Source organism: Plodia interpunctella, chromosome 2 (assembly GCF_027563975.2).
Source record: "Plodia interpunctella isolate USDA-ARS_2022_Savannah chromosome 2, ilPloInte3.2, whole genome shotgun sequence".
NCBI lineage: Eukaryota > Metazoa > Arthropoda > Insecta > Lepidoptera > Pyralidae > Plodia > Plodia interpunctella.
In genome coordinates, this window is record NC_071295.1 from 5637385 (window position 1) to 5652240 (window position 14856).

Sequence of the window (14856 nt, forward strand, 5' to 3'; positions counted from 1 at the left end):
GGACAATTTGCAAAAGCGGCGGCGGGCCACTTGACCCCGGGGCAGCTCGCCTGGTGTGTGAACCGGCGTTATTGCAGGGAAAGCCGCAGTAGCCGCCGCTGCCCATTTCGGCTCTTTTATTGGCTATCACGTCCACTTCAAACTAGTTTAGAATGTGTTTTGGTGAGCATTACGCGGAAAACATACCAACATGGGGTTCATTATAATACGCCCGGTCTCACGGCATTCGTCGTAAGTAATAATAATATTTAGATGATATTCGCGTGTGGTGATACGATAAGTCGGTGCCGGTGGGAACTGCAGGGCGCACCCGGGTCCCGTCAGGTCTCGCTACAATATTTTCTGTAGCAAGTCCCCCGCGGAGGCTGTTCCGAGCGATCATTGAATTCTCACACGAATCGAAGATGATAAGTAGGCCAATAATAATTGAGTTATCACTACATAAGCGATTTCTTAACATTTTCTCCAACAATCCAAATAAGAGCCCAATGGTTTTAGTTTTTTTTTAGTTTGATACAAATATTAAAGATGCGAAATCCCACATAATTAATTAGTATAAATAATAATATTTCGATAATTAATTACTGACCAAGGGAGCGAAGTAAAAAACATTGAATTTAGGAACTCCAAACAAAGAAATAAAATGACTATTTGTGGGAATTAAAATATAATTATTTGGTTACTCTTACCATTTTAAAATAATTAAGAAAAAAAATTCACGAATAAAATATTGAAATGCCAAAAAACCACAGTCTTGTGATTTTATAAACTACCAGTGTGAATTTTAAAACTTCTTCATAAAAAGACAGTACATTTTCGAATAAAACAAATCCAAATTGTTCGTGTATTGTGTGTTGACCCAACATTTTAATGAGACCAATTACTAGAGTTTGTTTTAGAAAACATAGACTTTTCTAAAGACAGTTACTACCATGTCTCAAGGTGTTCAGCAGTGTCATTTTCAGAGGTCACAAAATAAATAATGGACGTGGAATTAGTTTTACTTTCATTCAATTCAGCTTTCCTCTCTCAACTCACTCTCTATGATTAAATTAATAATATAAGTTTCAAACACAAGGCACAATCAGTTTTCTGATTTATTTCATCATACAGCAAGTATACCGGCATTCTAATTTGCTATTTCTACAATAGTTAAATTTTAGTTAATACTTTACATTGATAATAGACTTTATCTAAAGTAAGCTCAATCGGTGCTGACGAGAAGGGATTTACGATCAAAATTCGATAATTATTTTGGCTGGAAAGTTGTATAATTAGAGAGCGTGGGCCTGGGCGCTGACGAGAGATTTATCTGCGGCTCAGGATCAGATTTATTAAATCTGTCGGGGGCCGATTGCTCCAATTAAGAGAGCGGAGTAAACATGCCGCGGTAAGTTTATGCGCCCGCGCAGGTTCGCGGTAACACTCGTGCGTCACTCAACGCTAATCACAACAGCTGATAGACATCGCGATCGCCATCTGATTACGACAATAGATGTAAGAGGATGTATTAGACTCTCGTTTACAGATAGCAAGTAGATAGTATGTCAATACGTTAAATGTAATCAAACTTTAGAAACATCTGAAAGACGATATTAATTAATTTGTTGTAAATAACTAAAATCCAATTTTTAAGTTACTAACTTCAACGGTGTAGAACTTTCATATAAAAGCTTTTCACCCCTTTCACCCCCTTTGGGCTACAATTTCCAATACAGTAGAGTAGAGTTTCTTCGGGTTAGAGTTTATAAAATTACTAATTGTACTTCTATGAGATATGAAAGCTTAATTTCTCAATTTTGTAGAGACGAAATTAAATGATGTACTTGCCGTTTCAATACTGATATATGTGTATTGTTTTCTTTCTTTTATCAAACTGTAAAATGATGTACGGTATTTTATTTAACGTGGTTATATGGTGGTCATATGGCGATGAGACTCACGGTCAAATACATTCCTGTCTCATCGTTAGTTGTAGATTATGTTCAAAGAAATTATCTAACTATCTATAGGATGACACAGCGATATGTTTACCAATTAGGAATCTCGATTTATCGCTAAATATCTTTCGAAATGGAGTTATTTATGCAAATATTTAATTAAGAAAATTAAGTTGGTTGCGGACTTTTAGATAACAAGCTATCTTAAAAGGAAAGGGCGATTTGTACACAGAAAGTGACGGCGGAAGGGCTATCAGTTAGCACAATTAGAGCCGGCTGATGGTCGCAAGGATTGCGTTATAATTGGCTGCTGACCGCGGATACGTCTGGCTTCAATCCAGATCATAGATGGGTTTACGTTCAATATTTGCCCAGTTTCTTCCCAAACAGTCGTTGCAAACCCATCTGTTTGTAGAGTTTGCGCCCGACTTTTTGATCATCTCCGATCCAGACGGGATCCTGCTACTTAATGACGCTGTAAGACGTTAGAAAACTTTATTAAGCACGACGGCACGCCATTTGTTACTGATGTTATCGAGCCAATTCTATATAGGAGATTTTTTAGAACTAGGCTAGGTACCACAAGTAACTAGTGAGAATAGATAGATGTACTTGATGGATGTAGTAAAGTTTTCAATATTTGTTTATTAAATAAAATAATAATAATTTGCCAAACTGTGAACCAGTTTGTATTTGTAGACAGCATTGAGAGATCTTTTATTATTTCTAAATAGGTATGAGGTATATCACTTTATCTGTATAGCCCTAAGAAATGGACATGCATATATAATTTCATAACTTACCTTAGGTCTCTACAAACGTTACTTTAGCAGTTAAGAGGGTAAGTAGTACCGTCCAATCAGCAAACATAACAAGCTCATGATAGTTTGTTATTTGTATCTGGTGCGAGGGGCGGCGAAGTGGCACGGTGGCGCTAACAAATGGACCGGTGGCGCTAATGGCTAGCTGGACTCTGGGACCGTGGTAATTGGGGGCGCACGAAACTGCAAACCTTCACTAAACTAACAACTTTCGTCTAGTTTAAAAATAAACTTTTAAACTAGACGAAATAAGCGCTGTTTTTTTTTTATCAAATACGGCTTTTAATTTTAAGATCGACGAACGTCGTCGTTGTCGCATACCTACGAGTCACAATCTTGTGACGTAGATGTTATAATTAATTCTGTAATATTCTGAATCTCAGTTTAACTATAATCGCGCATTGAAATCATTATACTTATTAAATGATTTTAGTTCGGTGAATTAAGCTTTCTATTAATATATACCTGTAATTAAGTTGTAGGCCATTAAAATATAGATTATAATTGACATATATTAATTTCAGTCAGTCAAATGTATTGTGAAATCACATCACAATAACGGAACCCAGAAATGAACTAACAGGCGATGCGCTCTAAATCGGAAATTGTTTGTTTTGTCAAGAGAAAAAATGCTTAGCATATTTTAAGAAGCAAGAGACGACAAGTCAATCACATGTAGCGTGTTTAGCATTAACTGAATGAGGTCCGCGTCGAGGTGGTCAATTAGTAAAAGCGTGACCTGGCTGTCAGTTTGGGAGTCCATTATTCTGTTTGTTTAACATAACATTATAATAAGGATTATGTTCCATAGTTTAGTGGAAAATGGCCGTAACAAAACTGAAAAAGCCATAATGCTGTAATTCTATCTGTAATGAGCATCTAGGGCCATTCCTAGCCAAAAGTTTCTGACGTCCCTAGTAATTTGAGAGTATAGCGTAGACTGTTTAATTTTCATCTAAATATCTCTTTTCATAAATAACTTCAAATCTTAAGAATGTATTCAAGATCCTCAAAATATTTTGAGAATCTTGTTGTTGTTGTTTTTTTCACTTTGTCAGTTATTGCCCTAAATATTTAAAACAGACCCATGAACACAGAATACTAATACGCAATTGTTAGTTCATTTTCAACGACATCCTTGAGAATTACATTGAAAGCTAGCCTGGTTAGTCATTACATGATGGCTTCAGCTTAGACTCCAGTTGACGCTCGCGAAGGCCGACGCTTCCTTTGTCTGAATGACAACCAAGATTAATTTGTATGATCATTGCAGCATATTAGCTATTTTTGTTTAAACTATGTTTGACTTTTTGACTTTTTTGTAATTAAAAAATACAATGGCCGAGACCGAAACTTACTATGCCCAATATTATATTATATGTGAGTTGTTATGTATATCGCTAATTATTATCAATATATACTTTAATAAATTACTCGGAAATTATTATGTCATGCATAACTCTTGTCTATATGTTACGTAGTAATAACAATAAATGTTTTCCAACTCGGTTAATTTTGGAGTTTAAATGGAGTAAGTGTGTAAGTTATAATTTTGTTTTAGAATGTATTTTTTATTCTATGAATACATTTATTTCTATTTCTAAATTATTTCTAGATTTTTAGTACTTATGTAGTAAGTTACGTCTATGAAAAAATACTCTGTAATGTATTGGTATAATTTTACACGCAGCGCAGCGCTGAGATCACGGGAAATCCACAGAATATATTATAAATGACCAGCAATATTTTACAAGCCGCTGACACAAATGACACTATTTTCATAAAGTAAAAAGAGATTAGTGTAGTCAAACGTACTTGGCGTCTAATGACGCATAATTGTGTGGGATACGCGTAGGAACCTCGATTAGCGTGAATTAAAAACTCGTTACGAATCTCCACCTGTGTTGTGATAACTTAGCGCCTATTGTGGCCCTTTACTACAACTATTAAGTCGTGCGAATGTTTAATTACTTCATAAATCTAAAGTAGGTGACTTTTAGTTATAAAGTATCGTTACAAGTTTAATGTCTTGTTCCACGAATCAAAAAGTCCACGGACGATATGGTTATGTTAGATGGGACTTCTGATGGATCTATAAACTTGGAGATCCACCTATAGATAAGGCCACAGGTGTACACCTAAGAATGTCAGTCAAGGATTAATTCGTTACGATCAATGACGCGAACAATAAAGCTATCAATCAATTGAGTTCGATAGTGACAAAGTTACACATATACGACATAGTTTAGAAAAATAAAATTTTAACGTGATATTTATTTATCAATTTAGGTACATAAAAAACCTATATGATACCTATACTACTCAAATGGTCACATAAATAATGTGAATAATAGTTTTATGAGTCTTCATTTCTAAATTTTATATTCAGTTGGTAACAAAAGTAAACTTCTGTAACTAAAAGACGAACAGTAAATTGACAATTAACTTATCGACTCTAATCGATCCATCGACAAGTTGCGGCGGTTTCGAATAGTTTTGATATCTCATTCGAATGTCACGACTACCGAACCAGCTTTTTGCCCACTATTGACACAATGCCGACGACCACGACCACGATGGACGTCAAGCGTCCAAAAACATTTAGAGTACAGACAGTTATGAATTTTGATAAGAAAACATTTTTTTAATTTTTTAGTGTCCAAATATTTCTTACCAAATTATTTTAAGGTGTTCTATCCAAATGTTATAAAATAAGATTAAACAATAATTAGAATAATTAGATTTCAATTTCCCTCGTACAAATTTTCCTAATAATTTTATGGGCTGATAATTCAGCTAGGTAGCAGTAGCTTTTTATTTTACCTGTGTATGTACTATGTACCGAATTTATTTGGAATTTATCGTCAAAAATAGTTCTAGGATGTACTTCCATGCCATAGTAATTTTGTGATACACTACCAGCTCTCATTGTACGATGATAGTTCTCACGATGATTTTTTCGATTAATGCACCCGGAGTTATTTCATTTCAATCAGTGTATGACTATAACATTTTAATTGTTACTCATACCTCAGGCTGTAGATGAAATGCCTTGATTGAATACCTGACTTGTAACTTAATAACGGGAGCGGGATATTTATCACTTTTACATCTCCGTCTATTGCTCTTGATATCATTTAGGTTATGTAAGTTTTATAGTTAGATATATTGGATTTTAATGATTGTAATTCCGCGCAATGATTCGCTATAAGTGATAAATGTTTTAAGAATTAATTAAAAATTATGCAAATGAGCGGTATGAGCGCACTGGAACTGTAATATTTGAAGGAAATTTGGGTTTGAAGGCAGCGATAGAATTTCTGAACAGTTAATTGATTATTCCTGTAATGTTTTGTCAATATTACGCCTATTTTCGACCAAACACAAAAAAAACAGCTTTTTACAAGTTTATGCTAAGAATTAGTCTTTTTTTTTACAAAGGTTAACTATATTTAGAAGATTCGAAGTCTATTCTATTGTACTGATAAAGTCGTATATTCACACATACGACATATAGTATACTTGTACGACAAAATTAACAATGTTATTGTTATTCATAGACGCACTCTGATCAAATGCCTTTCCGCTGCGAGTTCTGCGCGCGTCTCTTCAAGCACAAGAGATCTAGGGACCGGCACGTGAAGCTGCACACTGGCGACCGCAAGTACCGCTGTGTGCACTGTCCGGCCGCCTTCTCAAGAAGGTGAGCACATCACTGATAAACAACACTCAGACACTCTGAGCTTAGTGTCGGCAGTTCATGCACATGTGATCAACGGCACATGAAACTTTACACTGCCTTCTCCCGGAGGTGAGTGCACAATATGCTATGTTTATATTAAGGACGATAAAAAGGCTAGAGGTTTATAGGTACATATGTGTTCCAAATAAAGTTTGATCACCTTGATATGTTTTTTCAAAATAACAGGTTAGGTTTACACCAACTTTGAAGTATTAAACTACAAAAAAAAAACTAAAATGTAACTACCATATAAAAAAAGAATAAATCCCATATTGGTACATAAAGGAAAAGGAAATTCTTAAGTTAGGACAGTTAAGTACTTCAATGATAAGTATAGAAATAAATTTCTGCGCTCATTACTTGTTTACTCGTCAATAGACCACCAAAAACGGTGAGATATTCTTAGCGCTTGCATTGAAATGAAATAAAATTGTGTAGTAAATACTAAGCCGACCATTAGACTACCAAATTGAGAAATTGTATGGTGCTTATGAGCAGCAACGTTTGTATAGCACGAATACTAATACTAATCCGAAGCCATTGAAGGCTAAGTGAGCGAGCGGCTAGCGGAGAGGTGCGCGCACCACAATAGCCGCCAGCGAAGATTAATCACCATAAGTTACGGCACAAAGCTCGTTCCTCTGCTACGAGGCGACGCGTCACCTTTTTCGTCACCTCGCCGCGGTCACGTGACTAATTCCACGCAATTTGTCGGCCCAATGAACCGCCGAGTGAAAAGAGATGATGCACTGACAAATGGCGTCGAGGGTCTCACAAAAATGAAATAATGGCCCGTACCTAAACTGGCACGCCGAGCGCGGCCATTAGCGGAGGTGTTGGGCGAACGCCTCTATTCTGTAGTTTGTCTGAAAAGCCTCTTTGTTAGTTCTGTTTGGTCCGTGCTTTATGCGGGTACTTACGTCTCGTATGACAAATTGTCGTCTGGTCACATAAAGACGATTTAACTCATTTAATTTTAAATTCCTTAGCTATTTTTGGACTTGAATTATGGAAGCGTGGGCATAATCTCCAAGATAATAGATGTCTAGTGGAATCATGTTAACTTTTATTATGATGGTTTCAGCGATCATTTGAAGATCCATATGAAGACACATGATAATCAAAAGCCGTTCCAATGCACGGTGTGCAACCGCGGGTACAACACTGCAGCCGCTCTGACGTCGCACATGCAGGGCCACAAGCGCGACCGCGAGGGCCGGGAGCCGGAGCGACGTCGAGCCCTGAGGTGCTTGCGGTGTGGTGACGCTTTCCGCAGGCCCGACCTTTTACAGGTACATACATTATACCTATTCTGATATAAAGAAAAACCACGGCCGTCCTTATCCTGTACAGTTTTCATTTAAAGAATTTTATTTATTTAATTTATTGAATAATAGACTTAAGTATAATCATAAGATATAAGAACATATGTATGTAATATATAATGTTCTTCTATATCTGTGTTTATATTTATATTGAATAATAACCTCACATAGTCTTTGTCACACGGGGCAACGTATGACGATACCTAATGACACCATCACGCGTCATTGTATAATCTTGATAATATAAAAGTCCTTTTGTAGCAGTCGTAGGAAAAATAATACAATTACGAATATAATACATATTTTATTATTTTTATTTTAACATCATTCCAGGCTCATATGGCTAGTGCACATGGAGTAGAAACAGCAGCATTGACTCCACCTCGCCGTGTGGCATCTCAACCACCTCCGACACTTCTCGCCTGCATATATTGCACTCGCGACACGTTCACCACTATGGAACAACTGCAACTACACGTTCGAGCTGCACATTCTGCATTGCTAAATGGAGAAACACCACAAGCCGTTGATCAACCAGCGCCTACTGACTTAAGCAGACGAGCAGTTGAAGATACGCCTGTGGTCAAAAGGCCGCGGTCTGGTTCGGGAACACCGCAGACTGCATTATCGCCAAGTACACTGTTATGCAATCAGTGTGGTGCAGCATTGCCAGATTTTGAAGCCTTCCGAGCTCATTTAAAAGGTCATTTGGAAGAGGGCGGAGAACTGAATCGTTCCAGTCCTACTCCTTGTCTTCATTGTGGAGCGACGTTCGCCGATGCCGCGGCTTCAGAACGTCATCTCGCATCTTACTACTTGGCAGTATCCTGTGAATACACTTGTCATAGTTGCAATCGCAGCTTCTCATCGCCGGATGATTTGCAAAAACACCTCCTGGATATGCACACTCATCACCTATATCGCTGCTCTCTATGCAAGGAAATATTCGACTCGAAAGCAGCAATTCAGGTAGTCTACGTTTACTGATATATGTTTTTTTATTCAATTGCTATTTTCACGTTATAGATTAAGATAACTAGAACAATGATTTATTGTTGGAACAGGTCCACTACGCAGTAGCTCATAGCAGTGAGAACAAAGTGTGGATGTGTCGTTCGTGCGGTGCGGGGGGCGGCGCGCTGCGGTCGGAGGCGGCGGCGGCGGCGCACGTGCGGTCGCGGCACGCAGCGCCGCGCTGCGCGTGCGGCGCGGTGCTGGCCGGTAACGCTCGCCCGCCCAGAGCTTTCCGCTGCCCGGTGCCCGCTTGCAACGATACCTTCGCTGTGCAGTATCTACTGGAGAGGCATATGCAAGCACATCACGCTCTCCCACAGGTTTTATAGTTTGACTATATTTTATACCGATGCTTTCAATGATTTATTTTCTTTACTGGTGTGCTTTATATCCATAGGATGCTATTACATATTGTGTATCTGTGAACGACACTCAATAAGACATATAACTGAAGTACCTAATTAGATTTTAATTTTTAATTTCAGGCTCTAAACGGCGACTTGGGCAGGGTTAAACGAGTGGAAAATAACAATACATCTGAAGGAGCCGACGGGACTTGTTCTCCTTGTACTACTGGGGAGAACTTGAACGCTGGCATAAATGAAGAGCGAAGACGGAAGAATGGTGTGGTCGCGTTACAGTGTGCGTACTGTGGGGAACGCACGCGCAGCCGAGCGGAACTGGAAGCCCACACTCGCGCGCATTCGGGCGCGGCGGCTGCCAGGCACAAGTGTCTCATTTGCGACGAAGTGCTGCCATCTGCTGCTGTGCTGGCCGAACACAAGCTGACCCACTGCAAGGTTGGTTACAATTTTCTCTATTTTTGATTATTATTGTAACAATAATCACAAAACGAAATTGTGTACAAAACCTGGAATTTCAATCTTCAATTTTGTTCTCACTAAACATGTTTTTCATCTTCCTAGGTGGTGGCGGGAGATACATGTGCACGGTGCCGCGCGCGTCTACCATCCGAGGAATCGTTCTTAGCTCACATGGCACGACATCACCCTGCTTTGCCAGCTCCTTGCGTCATCTGCCGCCAAACCCTTGCCTCGGAGGCTGAAGCACGTCTCCATGCGAGATTCCATCTCCGTCCTTCAGAAGACGAACAGAGATGCGCAATTTGCCTTCGAGCTCTGCCAGATACAGAATTGGGTGATGGTGCACGCGCTTGCGCAGATTGTTACGCTCGTCACGCCGGCCCTAGAGCTCCTCCTGTCGCTGATAATGATTGTAGACTGTGTCGTCGAGCTCTCGGGTCTCCCACAAGATTACAGGCTCATCTCATCGAGCACACTTTTGCTGGAATCGATACGTTCACTTGCTACTTGTGTCGCGCGGTATTCACCAGCGCTGCGGGCCTGCAGAGACATCTACCAGAACATGCTGACGTTCCGAGACCATTCGATTGCGGACGCTGCGGAATGAAGTTTTTCTTCCGTGCCGAAAGAGACAACCACGCTTTTGTTCATCTAGAAGAAGCTGAGATCGCTCAAAGGGCATTTTACGAAGCGTACGCCAGAGGGGCTGCGACTGCGTGGGCAGCGCTTGCTCCACATGATGCTCAAACTACTACTTCTCCAGCAACAGTGGATGTCAAACAAGAGCCAGAGGTGAAAGAAGAAAAGAATACGGACGAGTATATTGAAGTATCGTCCCCTCCGCCCCCGCCTCCCGCTGCGCCCTCGCCTCTGCCCACTGTAAAACAGGAGAAGCCCGATGAAGACTGAGCGGGTTTCACTCAAACATTGTCGTCCTATGCGGATCCCCGCTGCAATACTAGATTACGTCCCAGCTAATAGTGTTATGTTTATGTATATCGTTAAAGTTTGCGTTTAGAACGCCGCATCTTAGGTAATTTAAACTTATTATTTATGTTGATTAGGAATTGTATGTTTTATAATGTTTACATGGCTATTTGTATAAACTGTTATCTTAATAAATTATTACGTTAAGCTTCTTCATAAATTTTATTGTTCTACAACTACTATTAAACTTTTAAAATAAAGCTACGTTACTACGAGTGCTACGACTACGACCACTCGTAGCCATGGTAGCAATTTGCGCACATGGAAAAAATAATATGCTATGCTACCTATGTTACTTATGATACCCAGCAGTAAAAACGTTTATTTAAAAATAAATAAATGATACACCTATGAAACGTATAATCTATTAAGCGTATTGAATCAAGGCGTAGCGACTTGCTGCTGTATCCAGGGCAGCAGGCCTGCGATGTTGACGTACGCCGCGGGGACGTCAGCGGCCGCACAGCCCAGGCCCCACGAGACCAGCCCCACCAGCATCCACTGCCCGTTCACGTTGCACACCAACCCGGAACCACCGTCGCCCTGCAAACATTAATTTAGGTTAATTTAGAACGTCTATTTTATTTTTTGTTTCCCCATCAAGTAATGCGTTGTCCACGTTTCGACTTAACTGCTCTATTAATTAATGAAATATTGATCTTTATTGCATTAAACGTGACACATTAACATTTTTCAAAATGTACCCAGATGATGTAATTTATTTATATATATAATCTAAAATGGTAAGCCCTTCTGGCATAATAGGGACCAACACTGTTTGAATGAGTTTCTTTCGGCATTTCTTCTCAGTAGTGGTCGTTCCGAAATGCTAGTAGTTTGTAGCTTTGGTAAACATCATTTAATTTAGAATATAACGTGAAAAAGTGCCTGTGAAGGCCTAATTTCTGAATAAATGATTTGATTTTGATTTTGAATTGATGTCATTTCGATTGAGGCGAATCGACATACACGTAAATTCATTACTTAGTTTTGTCTTGAGAACGTATATACAGACGTACGTACTGGTTCCATGCGAGTCCAAGATAAGTGACATCTTTGGTATAGATAATTACTGTTTATCAGAACTTCGATACAGAAAGCAGACTTTAGTAAGCACCAATAAAGTGATAAAAATTAAAAATCTCACAGTGCAAGAATCCTTATTAGCGACTCCACCAGCGCAGACGAAAGACGTAGTATCTAAGACGTAAGTGGGTCCTAAACGTGCAGCCTGAAGCTGTGCCTGGCACGTGGCTGGTGCTACTATAGGCACGTCCACCTTCTTTAGAATCTGCTGGTACTGTCCCTGCACGCCAAACATGTTCTTCCCCCAGCCAGCTACCCAGCATCTAATTAAATGAGAACATTTTAAAATAGGTATTCTCATTTGCTATAATCGCAAATAGCGGCACGTCATATGATTATATAAAATATTTGAGGTATATGTATCGATTCCAAACTAATCACTCAAGTAAACAAATAAACGTTAAATTTCATAATAATTTTATAACCGGCCACCTACCTGACGTCAACCCATTTTGGGAATGGATTGCAAACTTACGTCTGTCCATTATAAGTGGTAGTACTCGACGCAGGTAAACAAGCTCTGTTGATGGTGGTAGCTGCCCCCGCCTGTGGCGTGAAGGGCACAGCGGAGGCCAGTCGAAGGACAGTGAGGTCGTACTGCAGGGTGTTCGGGTTGTAGGACGGGTGGGTGAACACCTTCTGTATAGTGTACTCCTGGAAGGGTACCGGCTCGTACGTGCCGGCAGCGTCCCACTCACCAAGTCTCACTTTAACGTTTGGTGCCGTGCCTGAAACTCTTCAAAGTGGAATAGCATTCGTTAAAAACGCTTTTTATTTCCTGGTTTTGTTTTTGCGATGTGAATTTATACAGCCACATATGTTAATGAATGGATGGTAGTTAACTGGATTAATCTACTTCAAAGTGGCAAGTTCAGTAAGTACCTAGTAAGGAACTATACTTCAAAAAGTTAATCAACGATATGTAGTACATACATCAATTACTTACATATATGGTAATAATCTATGTGTCACAGTCAGAACATTCAATGAATCTATCAAAACGCCCCCCGCAATGTAATCATTTTGTTTAGTTAGAATAATAGCCTGTAACAAAAAAATATGTTATGTAAGTTATACGAATAGTGATGATATATAAGAGATGTATTGACGGCTGTATTTTTTTTTGGTTGATCTATAGTTTTCGGGCATTGTTAGTATAACAACGTATAATATACCTAATTCTTCGTGACTTATAGGTATGTCTTACTTAGAAAGAATATTAGTATGTGTGAAATAATGTATACCTGCCAAGGAAATTCTCCAAAACTAGCCTGCCCGGCAGCTGGTACGATGGTGGTGGCTGGCACAGCCTGCAAAGTTCCACAGAGTATTTGCGACGAAGTGCCACAACAATACTCTTGTCCTGTGGGGCACTGTCCTCCCGTGTTTCCGCCCTGTAAATATATGTTACCTATACCGTGAGAACGTACACGGGCCATGCGCATTCAACGCAATAACGCCTTCAGGTGATTGTTGGGGACATAATGTCACTGCAGTGAACAGGGATGCTAGCTGAAGCGTGTGTACACAGCTTTTCAGCCTTTATTATGAAGCGCATCGTACATTTATAAGCGTACATTTCCGAAAAATATTTTTACAGTTACATAGTATAATATTGTCAAAGTTTATCGTAAATTTTTGTTATCTATATATTAAATAATGAATTGACCTCTAGCGTCAATTCATCGTAACTTAGTTATTTAGTTGAAAATATATAAAAAAAAATATTTAGTTTTTTTTACATCGGAGAAATATACTCACAGGTGTCACAATTCTGATATCAATCATACCAGCAGCAGCATTAGCTCCACTGCCTCCAGTGCACGTTCCGGCCGGCACACATCTGCAGCTTTGTCTCTTAACAATTTCATGTTTATCTTTACTTTCGTATTGCAACCAGTTCAAAAAGCCTCTTAGATCCATCTTATCGTCCTCCAAACTTCTGCGTTGCCGAGGGAATTTTACAGCTGTATTGTATGAAGGTATTTGAGCGCTGTATCCAGTCACAGGTGGGACCTGTAATGCTGCAGAGGGAGACGGGGTGGTGCCGAGCCTCGGGTCAATCGGGAGCGGTCCTGTGGCGTTTTCATCAGGATTAGAGATACAAACTACATCAGGATTATCACAAATGGTTACAGGTAAAAGTACTCCACCTGATGTTGGACTGACTGTTGGAGCTACAGTAGGTGCCACAGTTGGTGCCGCAGTTGGTGCCGCAGTTGGTGCCGCAGTTGGTGCCGCAGTTGGTGCCGCAGTTGGTGCCGCAGTTGGTGCCGCAGTTGGTGCCGCAGTTGGTGCCGTAGTTGGTGTCACAGTTGGTACCGCAGTTGGTGTCACAGTTGGTGCCGCAGTTGGTGTCACAGTTGGAGGCATCGTCATGTTAGCTGGCTTCGTGACATTAGCAGGTCTGGCTGTAGTTGTTGTCGTTGTTGTTGGCTGCAAAATAGGGGACGGAGTACCAATAATAACGATATTTTGTTGCGTGGGACTTGTGGATAGCATCCCCAAACATGCTGTTATGAGCCACAAACACATGGCACAGATAAAACGACCGAAGTGGACCAGATCAAGAACTGCAGTCGCGGTCTGTGGCTGCTATTATTATTAAAGCGGAGGTGATGATGGCCCAGCATTAAATATGTCCTTTAGTATCCACAATTGATGGTATTTCCCTAACAATTGCAACCTTCATGGTGTAAATGCGCATGATCACGTAGCGACAAATTGTTGCAATCATCAAAATGTGGATTACTAATCTGAAAAACCTACTCGTTATGACGGAATGGTGATGAAATATTTAATTTGAATAATGTAAGTATGAGTATATTGAACTTAGGGTTTGTACTGCGTACTAAACAAAAGTAACTAAGTAGAATTATAGTACGTACTTAGGAACCTACATCTAGATGGCTACGGTTCTATGGTTAATCTAAACCCAAGATTATGTTTACTTTTAGAAATTGAACTAAGTATTAATCGTAGTGGATGGAACAAAGGTGGACAGATGACGAATATGCGTGAACATTTCCTAGCTTGTTCAAGTTCGACGAACTGTTTGGCGATAATGTATATACTACATTCTTTACACTATCCGAGAACAGTTGGTCAAACTTTGGC

General features: G+C 39.7%; 2 protein-coding genes across 3 annotated transcripts in view; one reads left to right on the forward strand and one right to left on the reverse strand.

Annotated features, from left to right (window-relative positions):
• LOC128680934 (zinc finger protein 521-like) overlaps positions 1 to 10808 on the forward strand; it is a 58984-nt gene extending 48176 nt beyond the window's left edge. For both annotated transcript variants that reach the window (XM_053764434.1, XM_053764444.1), the window contains 6 exons: positions 6322 to 6464; positions 7588 to 7795; positions 8162 to 8797; positions 8893 to 9162; positions 9328 to 9642; positions 9769 to 10808. In XM_053764434.1, coding sequence (XP_053620409.1) covers positions 6322 to 6464; positions 7588 to 7795; positions 8162 to 8797; positions 8893 to 9162; positions 9328 to 9642; positions 9769 to 10575 — 2379 coding nt within the window. In that variant the 3' untranslated portion in view covers positions 10576 to 10808. The remainder of the gene's footprint in view (positions 1 to 6321; positions 6465 to 7587; positions 7796 to 8161; positions 8798 to 8892; positions 9163 to 9327; positions 9643 to 9768) is intronic.
• Positions 10809 to 10937: 129 nt separating this feature from the next.
• On the reverse strand, positions 10938 to 14612 carry LOC128680944 (phenoloxidase-activating factor 2-like). Its single transcript, XM_053764458.2, has 7 exons — positions 13893 to 14612; positions 13501 to 13814; positions 12984 to 13133; positions 12686 to 12783; positions 12215 to 12475; positions 11801 to 12002; positions 10938 to 11196 (listed from the first exon to the last, which is right to left on the reverse strand). Exons 1-7 carry the CDS (start codon positions 14272 to 14274, stop codon positions 11035 to 11037), a joined length of 1569 nt encoding a protein of 522 aa, XP_053620433.1. The 5' UTR covers positions 14275 to 14612; the 3' UTR covers positions 10938 to 11034.
• Between the last annotated feature and the right edge of the window lie 244 nt (positions 14613 to 14856).

Coding starts and splice junctions, on each gene's coding strand:
- LOC128680944 (XM_053764458.2), bottom strand. CDS start 14,274: ATGTGTTTGTGGCTCATAACAGCATGTTTGGGGATGCTATCCACAAGT. Junction 13,134..13,500: donor ATATCAGAATTGTGACACCT/GTGAGTATATTT, acceptor ATATATTTACAG/GGCGGAAACACGGGAGGACA. Junction 11,197..11,800: donor CTAATAAGGATTCTTGCACT/GTGAGATTTTTA, acceptor TAATGTTTGCAG/GGCGACGGTGGTTCCGGGTT.